Here is an 18,459-nt window from a genome sequence, read left to right on the forward strand (position 1 = left end):
CTTACCATTGGCCCAAGAAACTACAGAGGCAAACACTCACATGGGAAGAAAGCTTGAACTCTGAGCCCAAACAAATCCTCTTTCCTTCTTATGGCCTGATCATCTCAGGAATTGTGTCACAGTCACAGAAAGCTGACTAGAACACAGTCAACACAAGACATTTCTGTGAGGAAGCCTGGGAGTACGGTAGAGTTTGTAGAAGGAGCCTAGAGAGGCTGGAAGCCAAAAGTAATGGGCAGCTCTTGTGGGACACAAGATGAAGATTCTGAACGAAACATGGTGGGTGACAGCTGTGCTCACAGAACTCCAGCAGGAACAACTCCACAAACCTCTTGAGTTACATTTCAGTAATAGCTACATTTTACCCTGAGACTTTAGTTGAGGCTGGAATTTGAAGGCAGAGAACTCAGCAATCTGAGAGGGAAGATTTCAATACAGCCCAACAGTTGGGTTATAGCGTGGTGATCACAGGCTGCTTTTAGCAATGAGGATCAGGAGAAGAAGAAAGTGGAAATATTCCAAACACTTTAGCCAGAAAAGTAACATTTCCACCTGGCAGACAGGCCTAGGTGTTAAAGAGATTATCAGCATTACGAAGAAGACAATACTTGGCACAGGAACAGCTGGGGAAAGCCTGCTGTCTCTTAAGACTGTGCAGCAGCTTTCGTCTGCCACAAGCTTCCAGTCACGACTTGGCCTCTTCAAGGACTGAAGTTCATGGATGCTTTACAGTCCTACCATGGGTGAACTGAGTCGTCTAAAACACTGAGCCAAAATAAAGCTCCCCCTCTTTAATGTAATCGCCCCAGACACTGTTATCATAGGACAGAAAGCTGAGCAGCAATCTCTCGTCCCCCTGTCTGAATCAACACCACTCACAAGCACTTCGCTCTTCACAGCGGAATCACGAAGCCCTGCAGACTCAAAGACAACAACCGGAGGTTGCAGACGGACAAAGCCCAGGCGTGTTCTTACCTCCAGATGTCGCTGCCCTTGGAGAACAGGGAGGACCTGATGACCTCGGGAGCCATCCAGGCGTAGGTCCCTGCTGCGCTCATCCTGGTGGTCCTGTGCCATTCCCTCGCTAGCCCGAAGTCCGTGATCTTCAGGGTCTTGTTGCAAATGTCATCATGTTCTATCTTCTCCAGCAGCAAAACTACAGGGAAAGGGGTGGGAAGGGCTTTGGCGCATGATCCGACCACCAGCCCAAGTCTTCTAAGTCATTTATCATTTTGCTTTATATTTTTGTAGTGGTTTGTATATGCTTGGCCCTGGGAGTGGTACTATTAGAAGGTGTGGCCCTGTTGGAGTGGGTGTGGCCCTGTTGGAGTGGGTGTGGCCTCGGTGGAGTAGGTGTGGCTTTGTTGGAGTGGGTGTGTCACTGTGGGAGTTGGCTTTAAGACCCTCACCCTAGCAGTATTCTGCTAGCAGCCTTCATATGAAGATGTAGAACTCTCATTTCCTCGTGCACCGTTGCCTGCCTGGATGCTGCCATGTTCCCTCCTGGATGATAATGGACTGAACCTCTGAACCTGTAAGCTAGCCCCAACTGAATGCTGTTCTTTGGGCTGGAGAGATGGCTCAGCGGTTAAGAGCACTTAACTGCTCTTCCAGAAGTCCTGAGTTCAATTCTCAGCAATCACATGGTGGCTCACAACCATCTGTAATGGGATCTGATGCCCTCTTGTGGTGTGTCTGAAGACAGCTACAATATAGTTATATATACAATAAAATAAATACATCTTTTTAAAAAAAATGTTGTTTTTTATAAGAGTTAAATTGGTCACGGTGTCTGTTCACAGCGGTAAAATTCTACTAAGATAATTTTCAATAGCAAAATTCTTTCCATTAAAAAAAACATTTTGACCATAGAGACTTGTATGTAACACTGTTCTTGCATGGATGGTGATTCCTCCTCCCCACAAGTCTCCTGATTACTCCTCACCAAGTATGATCCCAGCGCCCCATGGAGGAGACCCTCCTGCCCTGAGATGTCTGTGGGATCCTCTCCTGAATGAGGTCACCCTTTGGGAAGCTGTCTGTCCATGAGGCCTGGACTGCCAATGTCAAGAACTCCCACTCACCCTACAATGATACCCACTAGCCTGGCATGACCCAGACAGACAGATAAGAGCAGAGTGGACTTTTTCTTTATCCTGTATTATTTGTTCTATTTTACTAGGAGGGCGCAGTGTTGAGCCTGTCAAGGAAACCCTGCCCCAGCTTCCTAACAAAAAGAACAATCTTGGATGGAGAAGTAGAATTTTAAAATGAAGTTTCCATTGTAATGGGAGATGTGAACATAAAAATGTCAGCTCCTTTAGATATTAAATAAATAAATAAGTAAATTACCATCTCACAGTAGCTACCAGAGTCACAGAGAATGAATTTGTATTTCTGCCACTTTGTTCAACTTGCAGCATGGCTAGGTAAAATTTTAAGAATATCTTCCAGCATGGAACAGCTTAGGCAGAAAGTAAATGATTCTCAGGGCCAAGAGCCTTTCACCAAGCCGTCTAGACTAAGATCAGTTATCAAAGCCAACATGACAAGAAAAATAAATGTCTCACTCCTAGAAATTCCATCCTCATCAAAGCAGAGTCTTTCCTGCTGAGTGCACAGGAGGCTGCACCACAGGAGGCTGCACCAATAGGTGACATATTAACGTAGCTCATTATCGAACGCCGGCTTCTGCAAAACCCTACAGACATCTGAACCCATGGAGATGAACTGTGAGATACCACAACCACCCAGGTCAGCCCACACCTGCTGATGCCTGCCCATCTCTTTTGTCTGTTACTTTTCCTTTTACCCGATACTTCTTTGCATATAAAACTTAACTCCAGAAACTATTTAATCACTCCCCCAATGCCCACAGCAACACTGTAGCCTGTATACCTCTAGCCTTCATCAATGCTACATTATTACCCCTCGAGCAGTCAATACTTGGTGCCAACAATCACCCCCTAATGAGCAAAGCTGTTTCTCCAGTCAGTTAGGGAAGAACTAGGACCTTCAGTTTACAGTCCAAAAAATGTCACTGGAGAGCCCAGGGCTATATGCAGAGACATCCCTGTGTACTGGCTGGTTTTGTGTGTCAACTTGACATAAGCTACAGTCATCAGAGAAGAAAGAGTCTCAGTCGAGGAAATGCCTCTGTGACATCCAGCTGTAGACACTTTCTCTACTAGTGATCAATGGGATAGGGCATGGCCCATGGTGGGTGGTGCCATCTCTGGCATGGTGGTCCTGGGTTCTATAAGAAAGCAGGCTGAGCAAGCCAGTAAGCAGCATCCCTCCATGGCCTCTGCATCACTCCTGCCTCCAGGTCTCTTCCCCATTTGAGTTCTTGCCCAGACATTTTTGGTGATTTGGAAGTATAAACTGAATAAACCCTCTGTTCCACAACTTGCTTTTTGGTCATGATAGGTTTTGTTTTGTATTTTGTTTTAATTGTTTATAGCAGCAATTGAAACCCTAGCTAAGATACCCCATGTGGAAGATCTCTGATATTCTCCAGCCCTGCCAAGTTGTGCCAAGGAGGCAAGGTGATCAGAAATGCCTGCTGACTGAATGGGTGCTATCTTAGTTAGGGTTTTACTATTGTGAACAGACACCATGACCAAGGCAATTCTTATAAGGACAACATTTAATTGAGGTTGGCTTACAGGTTCAGAGGTTCAGTCCATTATTATCAAGGCAGGAGCATGGCAGCATCCAGGCAGGCATAGTGCAGGCAGAGCTGAGAGTTCTACATCTTCATCTGAAGGCTGCTAGAGGAAGACTCATTTCCAGGCAGCTAAGATGAGGGTCTTAAAGCCCACACCCACAGTGACACACTTGCTCCAACAAGACCACATCTCCTAATAGTGGCACTCCCTGAGCCGAGCATATACAAACTGAGACACTTCTTCCCTGTAAGCTAAAAGCCCATTTTGTCCTTGTGAATTAAAAAAAAAATAATAATAATCCTATTTAAAAAGAGATGTGCCCTCCAATCCTTTAAGTGGGTACTCTTAACCACAGAAACAATACAAACGATTAGCTCCTTCCCGAGTCTTCCTTCTTCATCACCCCACTCTTGTGGAGGATGGGCAGGAGGGTGTGATCTGAGTGAGAACTGACCCGCACAGAACCCTGGAGCGACCAGACAGCACTGTTTTGGAATGCTGTGGAACCTTCAGGAGGCGGAGCCTATCGGGACAGAGAAGTTACAGCAGGCAGACCTTGAGGTGTTATAGCATGGCCCCACTTCCTGTTCACACTCTGCTTTCTCACAGAAGGTGACCCGGCTGCCTCACGCTCCTGCTGCTGTGGCTCCCCGGTCACAGAGGGGCTACCCTTCATTCCTTAAGAGTTTGATCTGGTCACAACAATGAGAGAAGTCACTAATGCAGAAGACGCAGCAGCAGCACTGAATGCGGACCTCAAAATGTCCCTAGTCACCCGATCCACATGTGGGAAGGCCAGAGCCTGAACTCTACTAACCAGGAGAGCAGCTAGGAGGGGGAATTCCGCTCTGACCAGCAACCAGCCAGCTTCTTTCCTAAGCAGTGGGAGTGAGAGGGGCAGCCCATGCAATTAGCATCTATCCTGCCACAGTTTAGAACCCAGCTTCTCTTTTCCCAGGTCCAAAATTCCCCCTAGCAACTGGCACTGCACACTCCAGATCAACACAAACCGAATTAAAATAACACCTCAGTGCCAGCTGTAGGCCAGGGCTCCGTGAAAGGCCCATTGTTTGGGACTCTGTTTCCAACTGGCATGGCAGAATTCCTGAAATTCCTTATCTTTTGGGCAATGTGACCGAAACCACAACACGCCACCTCAACAGTTAAACTAGACCCGGGCCTCCCTCCAGGTCTCGCCAGGTTTCGGGTGCACATAGGTTGGGCCTGCTTCCACTTCCCGTCCCTCAAAGTTTTCGGAAAGGCTATCAACAAGTCTGGCTCGGAGTCACACCAAGCAGGTGGGATTCCTGGGCACCTGCTAATCCTCCTTAGCAGCTGAGCCACGAGAACCCTCTCTGAGACTGCAGCGCGAACTCGCAGCCCTGGTCCATGGGCTTCTCTCTTCAGCCTTGCACTCGGCCACCACCCCCCCCCCCAACCATCAGGCAGCAAGCCCCCCATCATCTCTAAATCTCCTGCTTTCCGTTGTGAATTTGTTGTATTTTTTTAAAGCGATCACAATATACGCATTCTGGTTTCGCCAACATTTATGGGGTCACTGAATCCAGACTCTATTCTGTGAGACAGATGGGTTTCAATTAATCGTTAACTAGGAATGTATTATTTAAAAAAAAAAAAAAAGCCAGCAAGTGGGAAGAAGGGGGAACAAAGTGGAACAGACTTACAAGCATCACTGCTCTGCCTAGGGTCATAAGGTCACCTTGTGAATGTGTGCTCTGCACACAATAGGGGGCACTGGGTCTGGAACGGAGCACCGTACCATACTGTCTTCATGCACCGTACCACACTGGTGTTAATGCATATCTCCTCATCTCTCTCCTCTCCCCGCCCCCGCGCCCCCCTCCCCCCCGCGCCCCAGCCTTGGAAGAAAGGCCTGAATCTCACCGGGCTTTCGAGTCTATTTGCCCTCTTTTGATGTGATCTTTCCAGCTCATTCTGGTATTTTCCACATGAACCCCACGTTCTAACAACTCTGGTTTCTAAAGTCATTGCAAATTTAAAACAAGAATAAACATCACTGTGTTGACTCTGACTCCCCAGCTCCCAGCACCTGCTCACTGAGTGAATACTCTCTACCCGTAACCAGGGGTCCTGAACCCCTATGTGGCTATCATCATCTCTGGGATCCTTACGGGACCCTGCTTCTGTACTGAAGAATCTATAAAGCGCCCCTTCCTGCTGCTTTCCCTTTAACTTGACTAGAAGGTTCTCTCTTTTCTTCTAAAGATTTATTTATTTATTTATTTATTTATTTATTTATTTATTTATTTATTATGTGTATGTGCATACCGTGTGCCTACAGTGCCCTCAGACGCCAGAACAGGGAGTCAGATGCCCTGCAACTGAAGCTGCCACCGCCTCCTTGTGGATGCTGGGAATATGGCAAGCCGACCTGGTATTTTTATGCTCCGCTCCTTGCTGTATCTTTGTTAGCTGAATGAGTAACCAAATAACCAAGACTGTGTGGGAGGAACGGGCGGAGAAAGAGAACTTATCATAAGCTCTTTGGCCTTAAATCACCTGCTAGGTGTAAAACCATTTGCCTCTGCCCTCTTGAGAGGGTCACACCCATTCACAAAGAAAGGCTGTAAAAATAATCAGAGCCCCGCAGGTGTGTGAATCCAGGCCTCAGAGCACACTGCTCCCCGATGCCCTAGCCCCACCTCTGCTGGCCTTAGAGAACCCCTCTCCTCACTTGCTTCACCTTCCTGCTCCTCCTGCTTGCATCTCCTCTTCCCAAAAGATCTCCAGATATCAGTCCAGGGTCCCTGGCTTTTCTGACTCCCCTCCCTGTCTCTCTTTCTGACTGCCAAATTTTCACTCCAACCAGGGCCCCCTGCATCTGGCCTCAATCTGTCGTCCTTTACATTCAACGAACCAAGCCATACACAAGACAGAGAGAGACTACACAGAGCTTTGATCAAGCCTTCAGTCGCAGAGCCTGTGGCTCGGTAGTGCAGACCCTAAGGGTTGGACAGGTGCTCTCTTCTCTCTCATTTCTACCCTCTCCCTCCTCAGCAGCTTCCTGCCAGGAACTGGACACAGCTCCCTTCACTTCCCATAGGAACAGGCTTCTTTTCTTCCACGTCCTTTCTTTTGAAGGACAGTCAACACTGCTGCTCATCCTAACAAAACGGCTTATTCTTTTTATTTTCCTTGAGACGGGGGTCTCACTTTGTAGCCCAGGCTAGCTGTCCTGCCTGCACCGGCATGCTCAGCTTTCTTGCTGTTGTTCAGTTATGAGAGAGGGTCTTTCTCTGTATAGAGCTCAGGCTGACGTGGAGTTCACCATGTAGCTCACGGTGGATTCAGACTCCCAGGAATCCTCCTGCCTCGGCCTCCCAAATGCTAATATTTCAAGCATGAGCTCACCACACCTGACTGTCATCTCCCTTCCAACCTGAGCATGAAGGCTAAGCATCCTTACCCACTGACAGATTTAATAGCTGTCTCGTGCACTAGGGGGAAGAGCTTGGTTCTACTTTGTCCACTACAGAGAATGAAGAGCCTAGAAGACTTCCTTACACCTAATACACAGGTTATTTATTTGTTAATAAATAACGTGTGTGTGTGTGTGTGTGTGTGTGTGTGCATATAATCTGAACATCTCTCCATTTAGTGTGTGGGGAGATGGGTCAGGGTTAAGAACACTGGCTGCTCTTCCAGAAGACTCAGATTTGATTCCCAGCATCTCCATGGCAACTCACAACCACCTCTAACACTAATACTACAAGTCCGATAGCCTTTTCTGCCTTTAGTGGGCACCAGGCATGTACCTGGTGAACAGATATACATGTAGGGAGAATAGCCATACATATAAAATAAAAAGGAAATAAAGGATTTTTAAAAAAAAAGAAAGAAAGAAAAATTGCAGCTGAACGGTGAACCAAATTAATATAGTCCAAGTCTCCAGGGATTCAAAAATCAAAGCATACAATGATTTGCTCATAATTTATCAACAATGTGCATGAGGCTGACCTCTGAGGGTCACTTTGTTTTTACTGCTGCTATTAGGCAATCTCTGGCTCTACCACCATAAAGCAGACAATGGCATTTTGTTCCTCTGCTCCCTCCGCACACACACCCTCGCATGGCACCAAAAGCTTGGTGCCTGGCTACATTGGAAGCGTTCCCTCCCACAAACCCATTCCAGCCTTTCCTTCCAGCCACACCTGTAACTGCTCGCTGTTCCTTATAATGCCTCCATGGCAATGTTTACCCAACCGCCTTTGAAGTGTTAAGAACCACGGGACAGATTTCCCCACAGGACTGAGTCGGTCTCCATGAGAGGAACTCTGTACACAAAGTCACAAATCAGGGTGTTCCTTAACTTGACCATGGCTACACAGCCACGAGAGACGACACAGACACATTCAAGTCCAGGACTGGGGGTGTGGCTCAATGGTGAGGGCTAGCCTAGCATGGAGGGAGATCTGGGTTCCATTTCACTCCGGTACTGCACAGAAGGGAGCGTGACTCAGTGCTTGTAATCTCAGCACTCGGAAGTAGAGACAAAAGGATCAGAAGTTCAAGGTCATCCCTGTCTATTTATAGAGGTGTGGCCAACCTGTTATACACCAGACTCTGTCTCAAAATACATACATATATACATACATACATACATACATACATACTAAAACCAGGTCTGAGTGACTTTAAGTTAATGCCCCAGCCTTTTAGGATTCTGGTAATGCTAGATGTTCTCAAGCTAGTGTGAACTAGCAAGGACTAGACCACGTGTCTCAGACCCCGCCCCTAGACTCCTGAAAGCCATTTTCCTGGGACTGCAATGACAGCCTTCACTCACTTCACACCTGACTTGACCCCTTCTGCTCACTGGCTAGTCATTAAAACCTGAGTCAGAGATGGGATGTAGCCTAGTGGTAGAGCATTTGCATAGCACACACTTGCCTAGCCCTGTGTTCCATCCCCAGCAATGAAAAATGCGTGTGTATGTGTATTATATATATAATCATATTAAATATGCATATAGTATACAATTTATAGTATATTATATGTGATATATATATTTATGTAACACAAGTCAGATATGGGTACAAAATGCTCCCAAGCTCCCAGGGTCCCAGGCTCCCAGGCAGAGACGTCAGAGTGCCATGAGCCCACAGGTCTGACCATGTGTACCTGGACTCCAGCTCTCTGCACCAGGCTGCTTCACCAGCTTCCTGTGGCCCTTGCTCTGAGATGGTTATCTCTCCTCCACCACCACCTCCTCTCTCACCAGCTTGGTTACCTGGTAGACATGCTAACACTAACCCAACATGAATGACTACCTGTCCTTCCTCAATGGACTCCGATGGCGGACACTGTCACTGTCGCTTGCCTTGTCACTGTGTTCCCGTGACCCGGAAAGAGCCAGAGAAGGTTTAAATGTGTCCTCGTGCACAAGGAGTTTTGTTTTGCTTTTTTTTTTTTTCCTCTCTGATTGTACACGTAAAACCCGCTGGTCTGCCAGCTCAGACTCATTGCAGCTGCTCTCGAGGCTGAGGTTTGAAAGTTCAAGGCTTGCATGAGCTGCAGAGTTCTTTCAATGCCAGCCTGTACTCTGTGGCCATACCATGTCTCAGAATAGAAACAGAAGGAGGTCTGAGGATGAAGCTCAGAAGGTGCTTGCCAATTTTCTGGTGAGACCCTGGGCTCCATCCTTAGTACTGGGACAGGGGGTAGTTTGCAGGGCTCCTCAGAGCTATCTTGTTTCCTTCTCCAGCATGGCACAAGGGCAGACAGACAGCTTAGCAGGGTTTGTTCTTTGCTGTGCTATGCTTCCTGGGAATCTCAAGGGCTCAGCATGTCTTCACCACCAGGAAGCTCAAAGCCTGCAAGTTTGGGGTCACAGGGAGTGATGGTTCAGTGGGTGGGGTGCTTGCTGTGCATGAGGACCAGAGTGATCTCACAGAACCCGCATGAAAAAGTCAGGCGTGGCAACATGAATCCAGTGCTGGGGAAGCAGAGACAGCAGGAGCCCTGGGGCTAGACGGCCAGCAAACCTAGCCAAACTAGCAAGGCTGACCTCTGGCCTCTACACACACATACACTCACATATGACACACATACTCACTCACACACATACACACACGGCACACACACTCACACATGGTACACACATACACACACTCAGACATACACACTCACACGCATACCCTCACACATGGCACACACATGGTTCATACATACACACACTCAGACACACTCACACTTGGCACACACACACATGAAACATACATGGCACACATACGTGACATATACATACACTGACATATTCATACCCACGACATACACACATTATACACACAAACACACTCAGACACACACACACTTTTTCACACACACATGGCACACACATACACATCCTCCCACATGTGGCACACACACACACACAAATATACACAGGAGACACACAGGGCACACACATACACATAGCAAACACATGGCACAGCAAACACACACATGCACAGACACTAGGCAAATACTAACAAACAGTGCACACACACACACACACACACTCACACACATCTCACACACACACACACACACACACACACTGCAAGTTTGGCTTGACTTTCAGTAGCTGTCTGTCAGAAAGGGCAAAGGTTGTTTGAGTCATTGGTGCTTTATCACAGACAAGTCCCCAAGAAGTAAGAGTTAAAAAACTAGAAAAGAAAAATCTATCAAAAGGTGCAGAATCTTCCTACAAATTCAAGCATTTGTTTTAACAGTAATTCCCACCGACTGGGTGTCAGCCCTCCCCCACTGCCCACTGTCACGTGGGCTGGCTGCAGAGTGGAATAAGCTCAATATTGACTCAAAGCCCTGTTTACAGCCAGTAATTCACGACTGCCGTCAGCAAATAACACAGTCAAACCCAACCTGCCGCAACCGTGTCGCTACACTGCACAGTCAGAGAGAAGGTACAGCCACACACCACAGAGGGAATTCCAAAACCTTTCACTATTCACAAGCAGACCTGGAGGACAGAGCCTTGTGCAGCTCGGCTCCTGGTGTGAACATGGTAGACTACATATTCACTCAAGTATCTCACGTCATTCTAATTAACTAATTAAACTTGTGGAGGTAACCCAGCAAATCCTTGGCCAAGCTAGTATCTAGCCAACAAATCCATTTAGTGTGCTGGTTTCTTTTTTAAGTGTGTGTGTGTGTGTGTGTGTGTGTGTGTGTGTGTTTATGGGGTGCTGGAGATGAAGGGGACCCCATGCTAAGAAAGAACTGTAGGAACTGCGATAATAAATTGTAAAATAAAGGAAATCTAGCCTGTCTTTGAAGAAATCAAAAGAACCCCAGGAAGTTGGGCTACTTGTCCTGACGGTAAAAAGATTTCCAAAAGCTAATGTAGGAGGGAACTGCCAATAAAAGACCAAGAATCTCCCAGACAGGCAGTGTCTCCTGTTGACGGGATCAATAGAAACCATTTTACTGTCTTTTTTACAAACCATTTACAGATAATAGGAACTCTTTTAAAGATCACCTTTCACGTGCAAGCATACAGAGGGACCCCAAGCCCTCCTGGGCTCTACACACACCTAGCAAACAAGCACTGCTTGTGGACATGTGATGTGGCCCTCAGGATGCACTGAGCAGGAAGAGGGAGGTAGCTCAGACAGGATAGTATAGCTCTTGCCTGCAAGTATGCATGCTCAGGAGAGAGTTCTAGAACCCACATGCAAAAAGGCGGGAATGCTGGCATGTGCTTGTAATCCCAGGGCTGGGGAAGAGACAGGTGAAATCCTGGGGCTTCCTAGCCACCCAGCCTCGCCTTGTATAAGTTTCTAGGTCAGAGATTCTGTCTCAGTCAGAGGTGAAAGGCACTGGAGGAACAAAGGAGTTTTGAGGTTGTCCTCTGGTCTCCACACATGTGTGTGCTTGCAACTGCACACACACACACACACACACACACACACACATGCTCACACACACACACATGTGCACACACACACATACACCAGACTGGGTGCAATGCCAAAGCAGTATCAATGGCCTTGGACCTTTGTTGCAAGGGGTGATGTGTCATAAGCATTAGTTTTGGCAGTATTAATTTGAAGAATGCCAGGTTCTGTGTTATCCTGAAGCTCCTGCAGAGGAGGGCCTGGTGTGATGTGCTGTCCTGTCTGGGGGCCCTCTACCTGTCCTTCAGAAGGATCCTCGAGCACTCAGGTTTGCAAGGCAAGTGGAGGCTCACCGTGTCCTGTGGCAGCAGGCTACCTACATATTGCTCTCAGTGACAACATACTTTAGGAAATAAGGACAAGTAGTGGGAACTAGCAAACATGAAGTATGTACATAAATATGCTCCTTAAAGATCATGCCATGGTGCAAAAGAATGGGTTAGTCAGAAAAGAGCTTGTTCTACAAGCACAAGGACAGAACCTGGGTTTCATCTTTAGGACCCACATAAAAAGTCTGGCTTGGCAGGCAGCACACTCTTAGGATCCCAGTAGTGGGGAGGCCCAGGTGGGAGAACCCATGGGACTCAACGGCCACCCTGCCTAGCCAAATCTGGTGAATTCCAGGAATGTGAGAAACTGTCTCAATAAAGAGGCACCTGAGGAAGGTACACTCAGGGTTTCATTTACCTCAGGCCTTCAAACAAAGGAACACCCACCCACCCTCACCATGTGCATCTGGACACATGTGAATACATACACACAAAAGAAAGACATGCTGTGTATTAAGTATGACAGAACCCTCAAGGCAAACCACTTCAGGGGCCCCATGCAGTCAGCTGGAGACACGTGGTGTCAAGGCAAGCTTCCCTAAGCTTGTGGCTCATGGCTGGAGCAGCTGAGGCCTAAATGAGGTGGACTGGGGGAGGGGTGGAGAGCCATCCAGTGCTCACCCAGAGCTGCAACCTCCCAGTTATTCATAATTTGCATAATGGAGAGAATGTGTTTTACCTTTCGGGTGCATTTCTGTACTGAAGGCTTTTGACAGCCAGAGAGAATCCGTGCCAGCATATAAAGTACTGCTTACTGCCCTGGCTGCTGGCTACTGTCTTTCTGCTCTCCAAAGACACCGATGTCCTTCCAGCTAGCTCCTGTCCTAGCAAGTTTAGGATGACTGAGTGGTTTGCAACTGTGCCTGGTCAGCACCAGCTCTGGCTGAATATTTTAGTCTTGCAAGAGATTCCATTTCACTCTGGGGAGGGGAAGGCTCTTCAGTAGTGGAGAGCAACTGCAAACAGCAATCCTGGACTCCAGCTCTCTTAGACGTTCATGCTGATAGTTTGTGTTTAGATTGCATGGGAGCTCCCTGCTAATGCCTGAAAAGTCCACTCTGACTTCCAGATCAGGTGACTGACACAACCTGATATTTCCAGTACCATATAGGATCCGTGCACTTGTTCTCGGTCCAAATGGGTGCTTCCAATTTGCAGAAAAGATTTCTCCAAACAGTACAGTCATGTTTCAGAGACAGAGATTTCTGACCCGTAAGGAAAGACCAAGGGCAAGAAGCCATGTTCACAGTGAGATGGTTTGGGGTGGGTGGTGGGGCAGAGCTCAGCGGCAGAATGCCTGCTTGGAATGCGTGAAACCCAGCTTTTGCAGAGCGTACCAGGAGAAAGGAATTAGAAACTTTAATAAGACACTTGTAAAGTGGAAGGAAATGACTGACGGAGTGCAGGTAATATGGCCAGCAGGCTAAACATGCTCTGTTTAAGGCCAGGGCTGGTAAAGTCCCGTGCAAGTGTATTGGGAGACCTACACAGATTATATGTGTAGGGTCCGGTAGGTCCGGAGAGTAACAAGAATTTATCTACAAGTTCCTAACCCTGTCTTTTAAAGGGGTGCTCACAGGTAATAACGCCAGGGTAAGTACGAACTTCCCTAAAGCAAGTTAACCAGAGCCTGCCTTCCCACTCTGTGTCAGAGCCAGACCCCTCTCTTGGCTCCTGGAACCTAATTCCCTTGGGGCTAGCCTCACTTACTGTTGCTGGACTTGAGGTCACGGTGCAGGATGGGCACCACCGCCTCCTCGTGCAGGTACAGCATGCCGCGGGCGATCTGCACCGCCCAGTTGACCAGAACCTGTGGGGGGATGCGGCGCGCGCGGCGGGGGCCTGGCGCTCGGGGATCCGGTGCGGCCGCCGCCAGCGCGCGGTTGAGCGCGCCGCCACGCGCGAACTCCAGCACCAGGCAGAGGTGCGGCTGCCGCAGGCACACACCCCGCAGCTGGATGATGTTGGGGTGCCGCAGCATAGCGAAGAGCCGCGCCTCGCGCCGTACGCTCTCGGCCGCCGCCGCCGCGTCCTGCTCCGGGTCCCGGCGCGCCGCCTTCACCGCCACCTCCTGGCCCTGCCAGGTGGCGCGGTACACCTGACCGAAGCCGCCGGCGCCGATCAGCTCCTTGAGCTCCAGGCGCTCGAAGTCTACGTGCACAGGCGAGCAGGGTCTCGGCGGGGGCGGCGCCGGCGGCGGCACCGGGCCACACGGCGCCACGTAGCTGGCCGGAAAGATGCCCAGGCGCCGCTGAACTTGGCCGGCCCACCAGCCCTCGTCTCCTGACACCGCGGCGTCCTGGGACAGTACCTCCACCAGTTGACCGCGCCTCAGGCTCAGCTCGTCCTCACCGCGCGCTTCGTAATCATAAAGCGCGGCCCACATCCCGGAGGAGGTACTCCCCGAGTCGTCCCGGGCCTGGGACAGCGGCGTGTCAGTCGTGCCCTCGGCTACAGGTAGAGCCATAGGAGCGATTGAGAGGTCGCTAGTGGACTAAGTGCGACAGCCACAACCTCAGCTTCCCGGGTCTCCAGCGACGCGTATCATCGGTCCGAGCTAACAGGGAAGGGTGCAGGACTGGAGCAGGACTACAGAGGTTACGACCACTGCCCGGGGGCTCTGACCTCTGCTCTGCCTCCAGTTTGGCTAGTTCTTCCCCGCAGCAGCTAGCGCAGACAACCTGTGGCGGTGCAGGACCTGCTTGGACTTACGCGCGCTCCCCAGAGGTCGCCCCCACCCCCAGCCCCTCCTCCTTGGCCACTTCACCCTCCAGGTCCTTTCCCCTTGGCACTAGCTCTGGCCCCGCCGGGTTCGTTACCCCTGGGTTCCACCCTCCATTAGTCCCGCCCTAGTGCCAGTCCCGCCCTCCAGGTTCTTTAACCCCTGGAATTCCCTCTGAGTCTAACCTGAACCTGAGTCTCTTGTGCCCGACACGCCCCCCAGCAAACCCATTCCGCCAGGTTGGCGTTTCTGCCCCTGTAATTTTGCTTTGCGGAGATTCGGTCCTCCCTCCAAGTCTTCCTGGTTCCACCCCTGGTGCCCGCCCTTTCCCAAGTTCATTCTCTAAGTTCATTGGTGCTCCTGGATCCACACCTCTAGGTCTATTTACTTCGCACTGGGGCAGTCTTCTTAGGCCCACTCTCTGCTCTGAGTTCATAAGGACCACCTTCTTTTGATCTCCTGGATCTGTCCCGCCCTTTCCAAATCCATTACTCAAGGTCCCTTACTGACGATCCTCTAAACCGCCGGGTCCCCTCGACCGCCCTTCAAGGACCGCCTCCGCTTTCTAGGTCCATTCTGACCCCGCCCCCAGACTGTCAGCCTTTTCACCTCCACGCGTGACCTATTCTGAGCCCGCCCTCCGGCGTCTCCACTACACCTCAGGAGCCCTCTTGGCCTCGATGGCGGAGTAAGCCTGGGGCCACTTAAACTTTTCCAGAAAGTTAAAGAAAGAGATCGTGGTGCTCGAAGATGGTTGGACTCCTCAGTGAAACGAGGGAGGAGATGGAGAGAAGAGGACCCTTAGCTCTAGAAGTAAAGTGACAGACCATCCCAGCAACAGATAGACGTTCTGATCCTGGAGCGCGGTCCCAGACAGGGGTCTGGTGTGCTTGATCTCACTGGGCTGCAGGCATGGAAAGTCTCCAGGTTACAGACATAGGGAGCCACAATCTCATAACCCCGAAAGCTGGCGCGTTCCTGTGCCTACAGTGCTCCGATGTCAGGAATCCCCAGGTCCCGTCTAACCCTGCGCACCCTCAGACTCCGATGTAGACTACCTTGGAGGCACCTATGAGTAACAGGTTGCCAGGGTGAAACAACTGAGGAAGCTTAAAAGAGTAGAGAATACAGTTGCAAAATCGGTTCACGACACCAGAACACAACGTGTGCTAAGCCTGAGCGTCCTGGCCGGTGTAGGATGCTCCTAACACGAAAACGCATAAGGAGGTTTTGTTTTGCTTCGGCTCTTTGCCGTGTTGTTTGTTCGCAGTGTCTAAATTTGCTCATCTGTAAAACGGTAACCTCGCGTGGTAGCTGTGAAGAGCCTGGAGGGTGTTTGCTGAATAATAATTCATACCAATATTAATACTTTTTATTTTGAGGCAGAGTTTTGTCAGGCTGCCTGTGCTGACCTTGTACACACTTTAGAACACAGGTTTGCCTGGAACTCAGAACAGTGCACTCTCAGCCTCCTGAAGACTGGGGTTATGAGTGAGCGCCATCAGCCAAGCCTGGCACTCCCTGATAGAGCAAGCAGATGTCTGCCAGCACCCCTTTCATTAACATATTTTCTGGCTTTTCTATTCTTATAACTATTCTTATAATTGTTATTGTGTCTGTTTCAGAGTCTTCCAGGCTCTGCCCAAAAGCTACATAGTAGCCTACAAGGTGTAAGCCATCCTGGCCTATAAGGACTGCTCAGCTCCCCTCTCTCTCTCTCCCTCCCTCCCTCCCTCCCCCTCCCTCCTTCCCTCTCTCACCATCTCCTATTTCCTCTCTCTCCAGCATGTTCCCCACTGACCTCTTCCTCTCTCTGTCCTTCTCTGTCCCCCTTTCTCTGCCTCTACCCCTTTTTCAGGTCTCCTTCCCTTCCTACCCACAAACCTTCTTCATACTAGGTCTGTCCTATGGCTTGATTGTTCAGGGAGTCACTCTTGCCTGCTCCTTCCCGACGAATTATACCTGGGTTCATAAAACACAATAGTGGTGTGTGTGTGTGTGTGTGTGTGTGTGTGTGTGTACGTGTGTGTACGTGTGTGCGTGCGCACGCGCATGCGAGAGCCCAGGAGTGGAGACTGGAAAAGGACATCTGGTGTTGCCTTTCTCAGTTGTACACTTTTGAGATAAAATCTCTCACTGAACCTGGAGCCAGGTTGGCAGTCAGCAAGCCCTTGGGATGATCTCTCCTCCCATAATACAGAGATGCTCTCTCCTCCCGTGATACAGAGATAGCTACACCATGGTTTTTATCTGGGTTTTTTTATTTGGATCCAAACCCAAATCTTCATGCTTTTGCAGCAAATGCCCGGACCCACTGAGCCATCTCTCCAGTTCTAACTTTTCCATTTTTCTAATATTTACACTATTATTGGCTTTTGCTTCTGACATATAATATGGATTTTCCCCTACAAGCAATGAAGTCAAGACTCACATGATTAAGTTTAATGTGAACCAGCTTGAAAGGAAAAGCTTGTGAAATGATACCAAAATAATAATAATAATAATAATAATAATAATAATAATAATAATGGTCATGCTAAAAGTCCGAGGGCACAGAGTGTAGGCTGAGAAGTGTCTTCACCCTCCTCTGCAGCCAGCTTCCACTTTTGTTTCTTGTCTGATAGGAACTCCATGGGTCAATTCAGCAAAGAGCTTCTCTGTCAAAGGGAGCCAGGGGCCTACAGAAGGAGAAGAGGGCATCCTATCAGCAAAGGAGAGAGCTTACTGTCTAAAACCTCACTTCTGTGGGTTTTGGAAGATGGTCCAGGCTGCTAAGTTGGTTGCTGCTCTTCCAGACGATGTTTCCCCCACACTCACATGGTAGCTCTCAACTGCCTGCAACCCCAGGCCTAAGGAATCTGATGCCCTCTAATGGCTTCTGTGGGTATTGCATGCACCTGGTGCACATACGCTTGGGCACACAGGCATGCACATAAAATAATATTTTTAAAAATTAAAATATGCTTCTGTAATGTGGCAGGGGGTAATGTTATTGGGGAAAACAAATAAACAAGAGATGAACTCGTCATGGAGGCTCACATCTGTAATCTCAGCACTTGGGAGGCAGGAGCAGGAGGATAACGAATTCTAGGCTAGCCTGGGCTACAATGGGAAGCATTGTCTCAAAATCACAAACCAAGAACTGAAGGGTGAGGAAATAGAGAGAGAGGAAGCTAACCTAGACTTGCCCTTGACTTTGGGATCTGAGAGTATCAACACTTAGAGGCACGAGGAAATAACTCTAAAGATAAAGACAGGTCCTGAAGGTCATAGGAGATTATAAAGCAGCGGAAGTCTGGGTATCGATGACAAGGGGTGTCACATGTACATTGACCTGCCCTGGGCTCCTAGTCACAGGGCAGTCAGCACTGACATTCCAAGAGACTGACTACTTTCAAAACAAGAGTTTCTAACGGAACAGAGGTCACTTGAGTGGGACCTTGTTAGGGCGTCGGGGTGGATGAAGAATGGAATTGCCAGCTCTGATGCCACTCAATGTCAGGGACAGATGCTTGCCTGGAAAGAGCTGAGGAGGAAGCTAGAGAGTGTGGGTGACTGTAAGACTGAGTCTCTACTGAGTTCTGGGAGAGACCAGAAGCCAGAGAGAGCCAAGGAGTAAGAAAGGTATTTCCTTGAGACCTGGGGCAAGAGGGAGGGTTTAAAATCTGGGGGTAGGGGAAGGGCCAGTGAGGTGGTTCAGCGAATAACCCAAGTTTAATCCACAGGAGCCACATGGTAAAAGAGAAAAGCGAGTCCTCAAGTTGTCCTCTGACCTCCACGTGTATACTTGGTGCATG

The 18,459-nt window shown here is 49.1% G+C and overlaps 1 protein-coding gene across 1 annotated transcript in view; it reads right to left on the minus strand.

Moving 5' to 3' along the window:
* Positions 1-14,665, minus strand: part of Map3k21 (mitogen-activated protein kinase kinase kinase 21) — a 43,982-nt gene extending 29,317 nt beyond the window's left edge. The window contains exons 1-2 of the mRNA XM_021170774.3: positions 13,651-14,665; positions 976-1,156 (exon numbers count right to left, since the gene is read on the minus strand). Coding sequence (XP_021026433.1) covers positions 976-1,156; positions 13,651-14,407 — 938 coding nt within the window. The 5' untranslated portion in view covers positions 14,408-14,665. The remainder of the gene's footprint in view (positions 1-975; positions 1,157-13,650) is intronic.
* Between the last annotated feature and the right edge of the window lie 3,794 nt (positions 14,666-18,459).

The sequence above is a fragment of the Mus caroli genome, unplaced genomic scaffold, assembly GCF_978045245.1.
Source record: "Mus caroli unplaced genomic scaffold, Mus_caroli_1 scaffold_10, whole genome shotgun sequence".
In the NCBI taxonomy this organism is placed as follows: domain Eukaryota; kingdom Metazoa; phylum Chordata; class Mammalia; order Rodentia; family Muridae; genus Mus; species Mus caroli.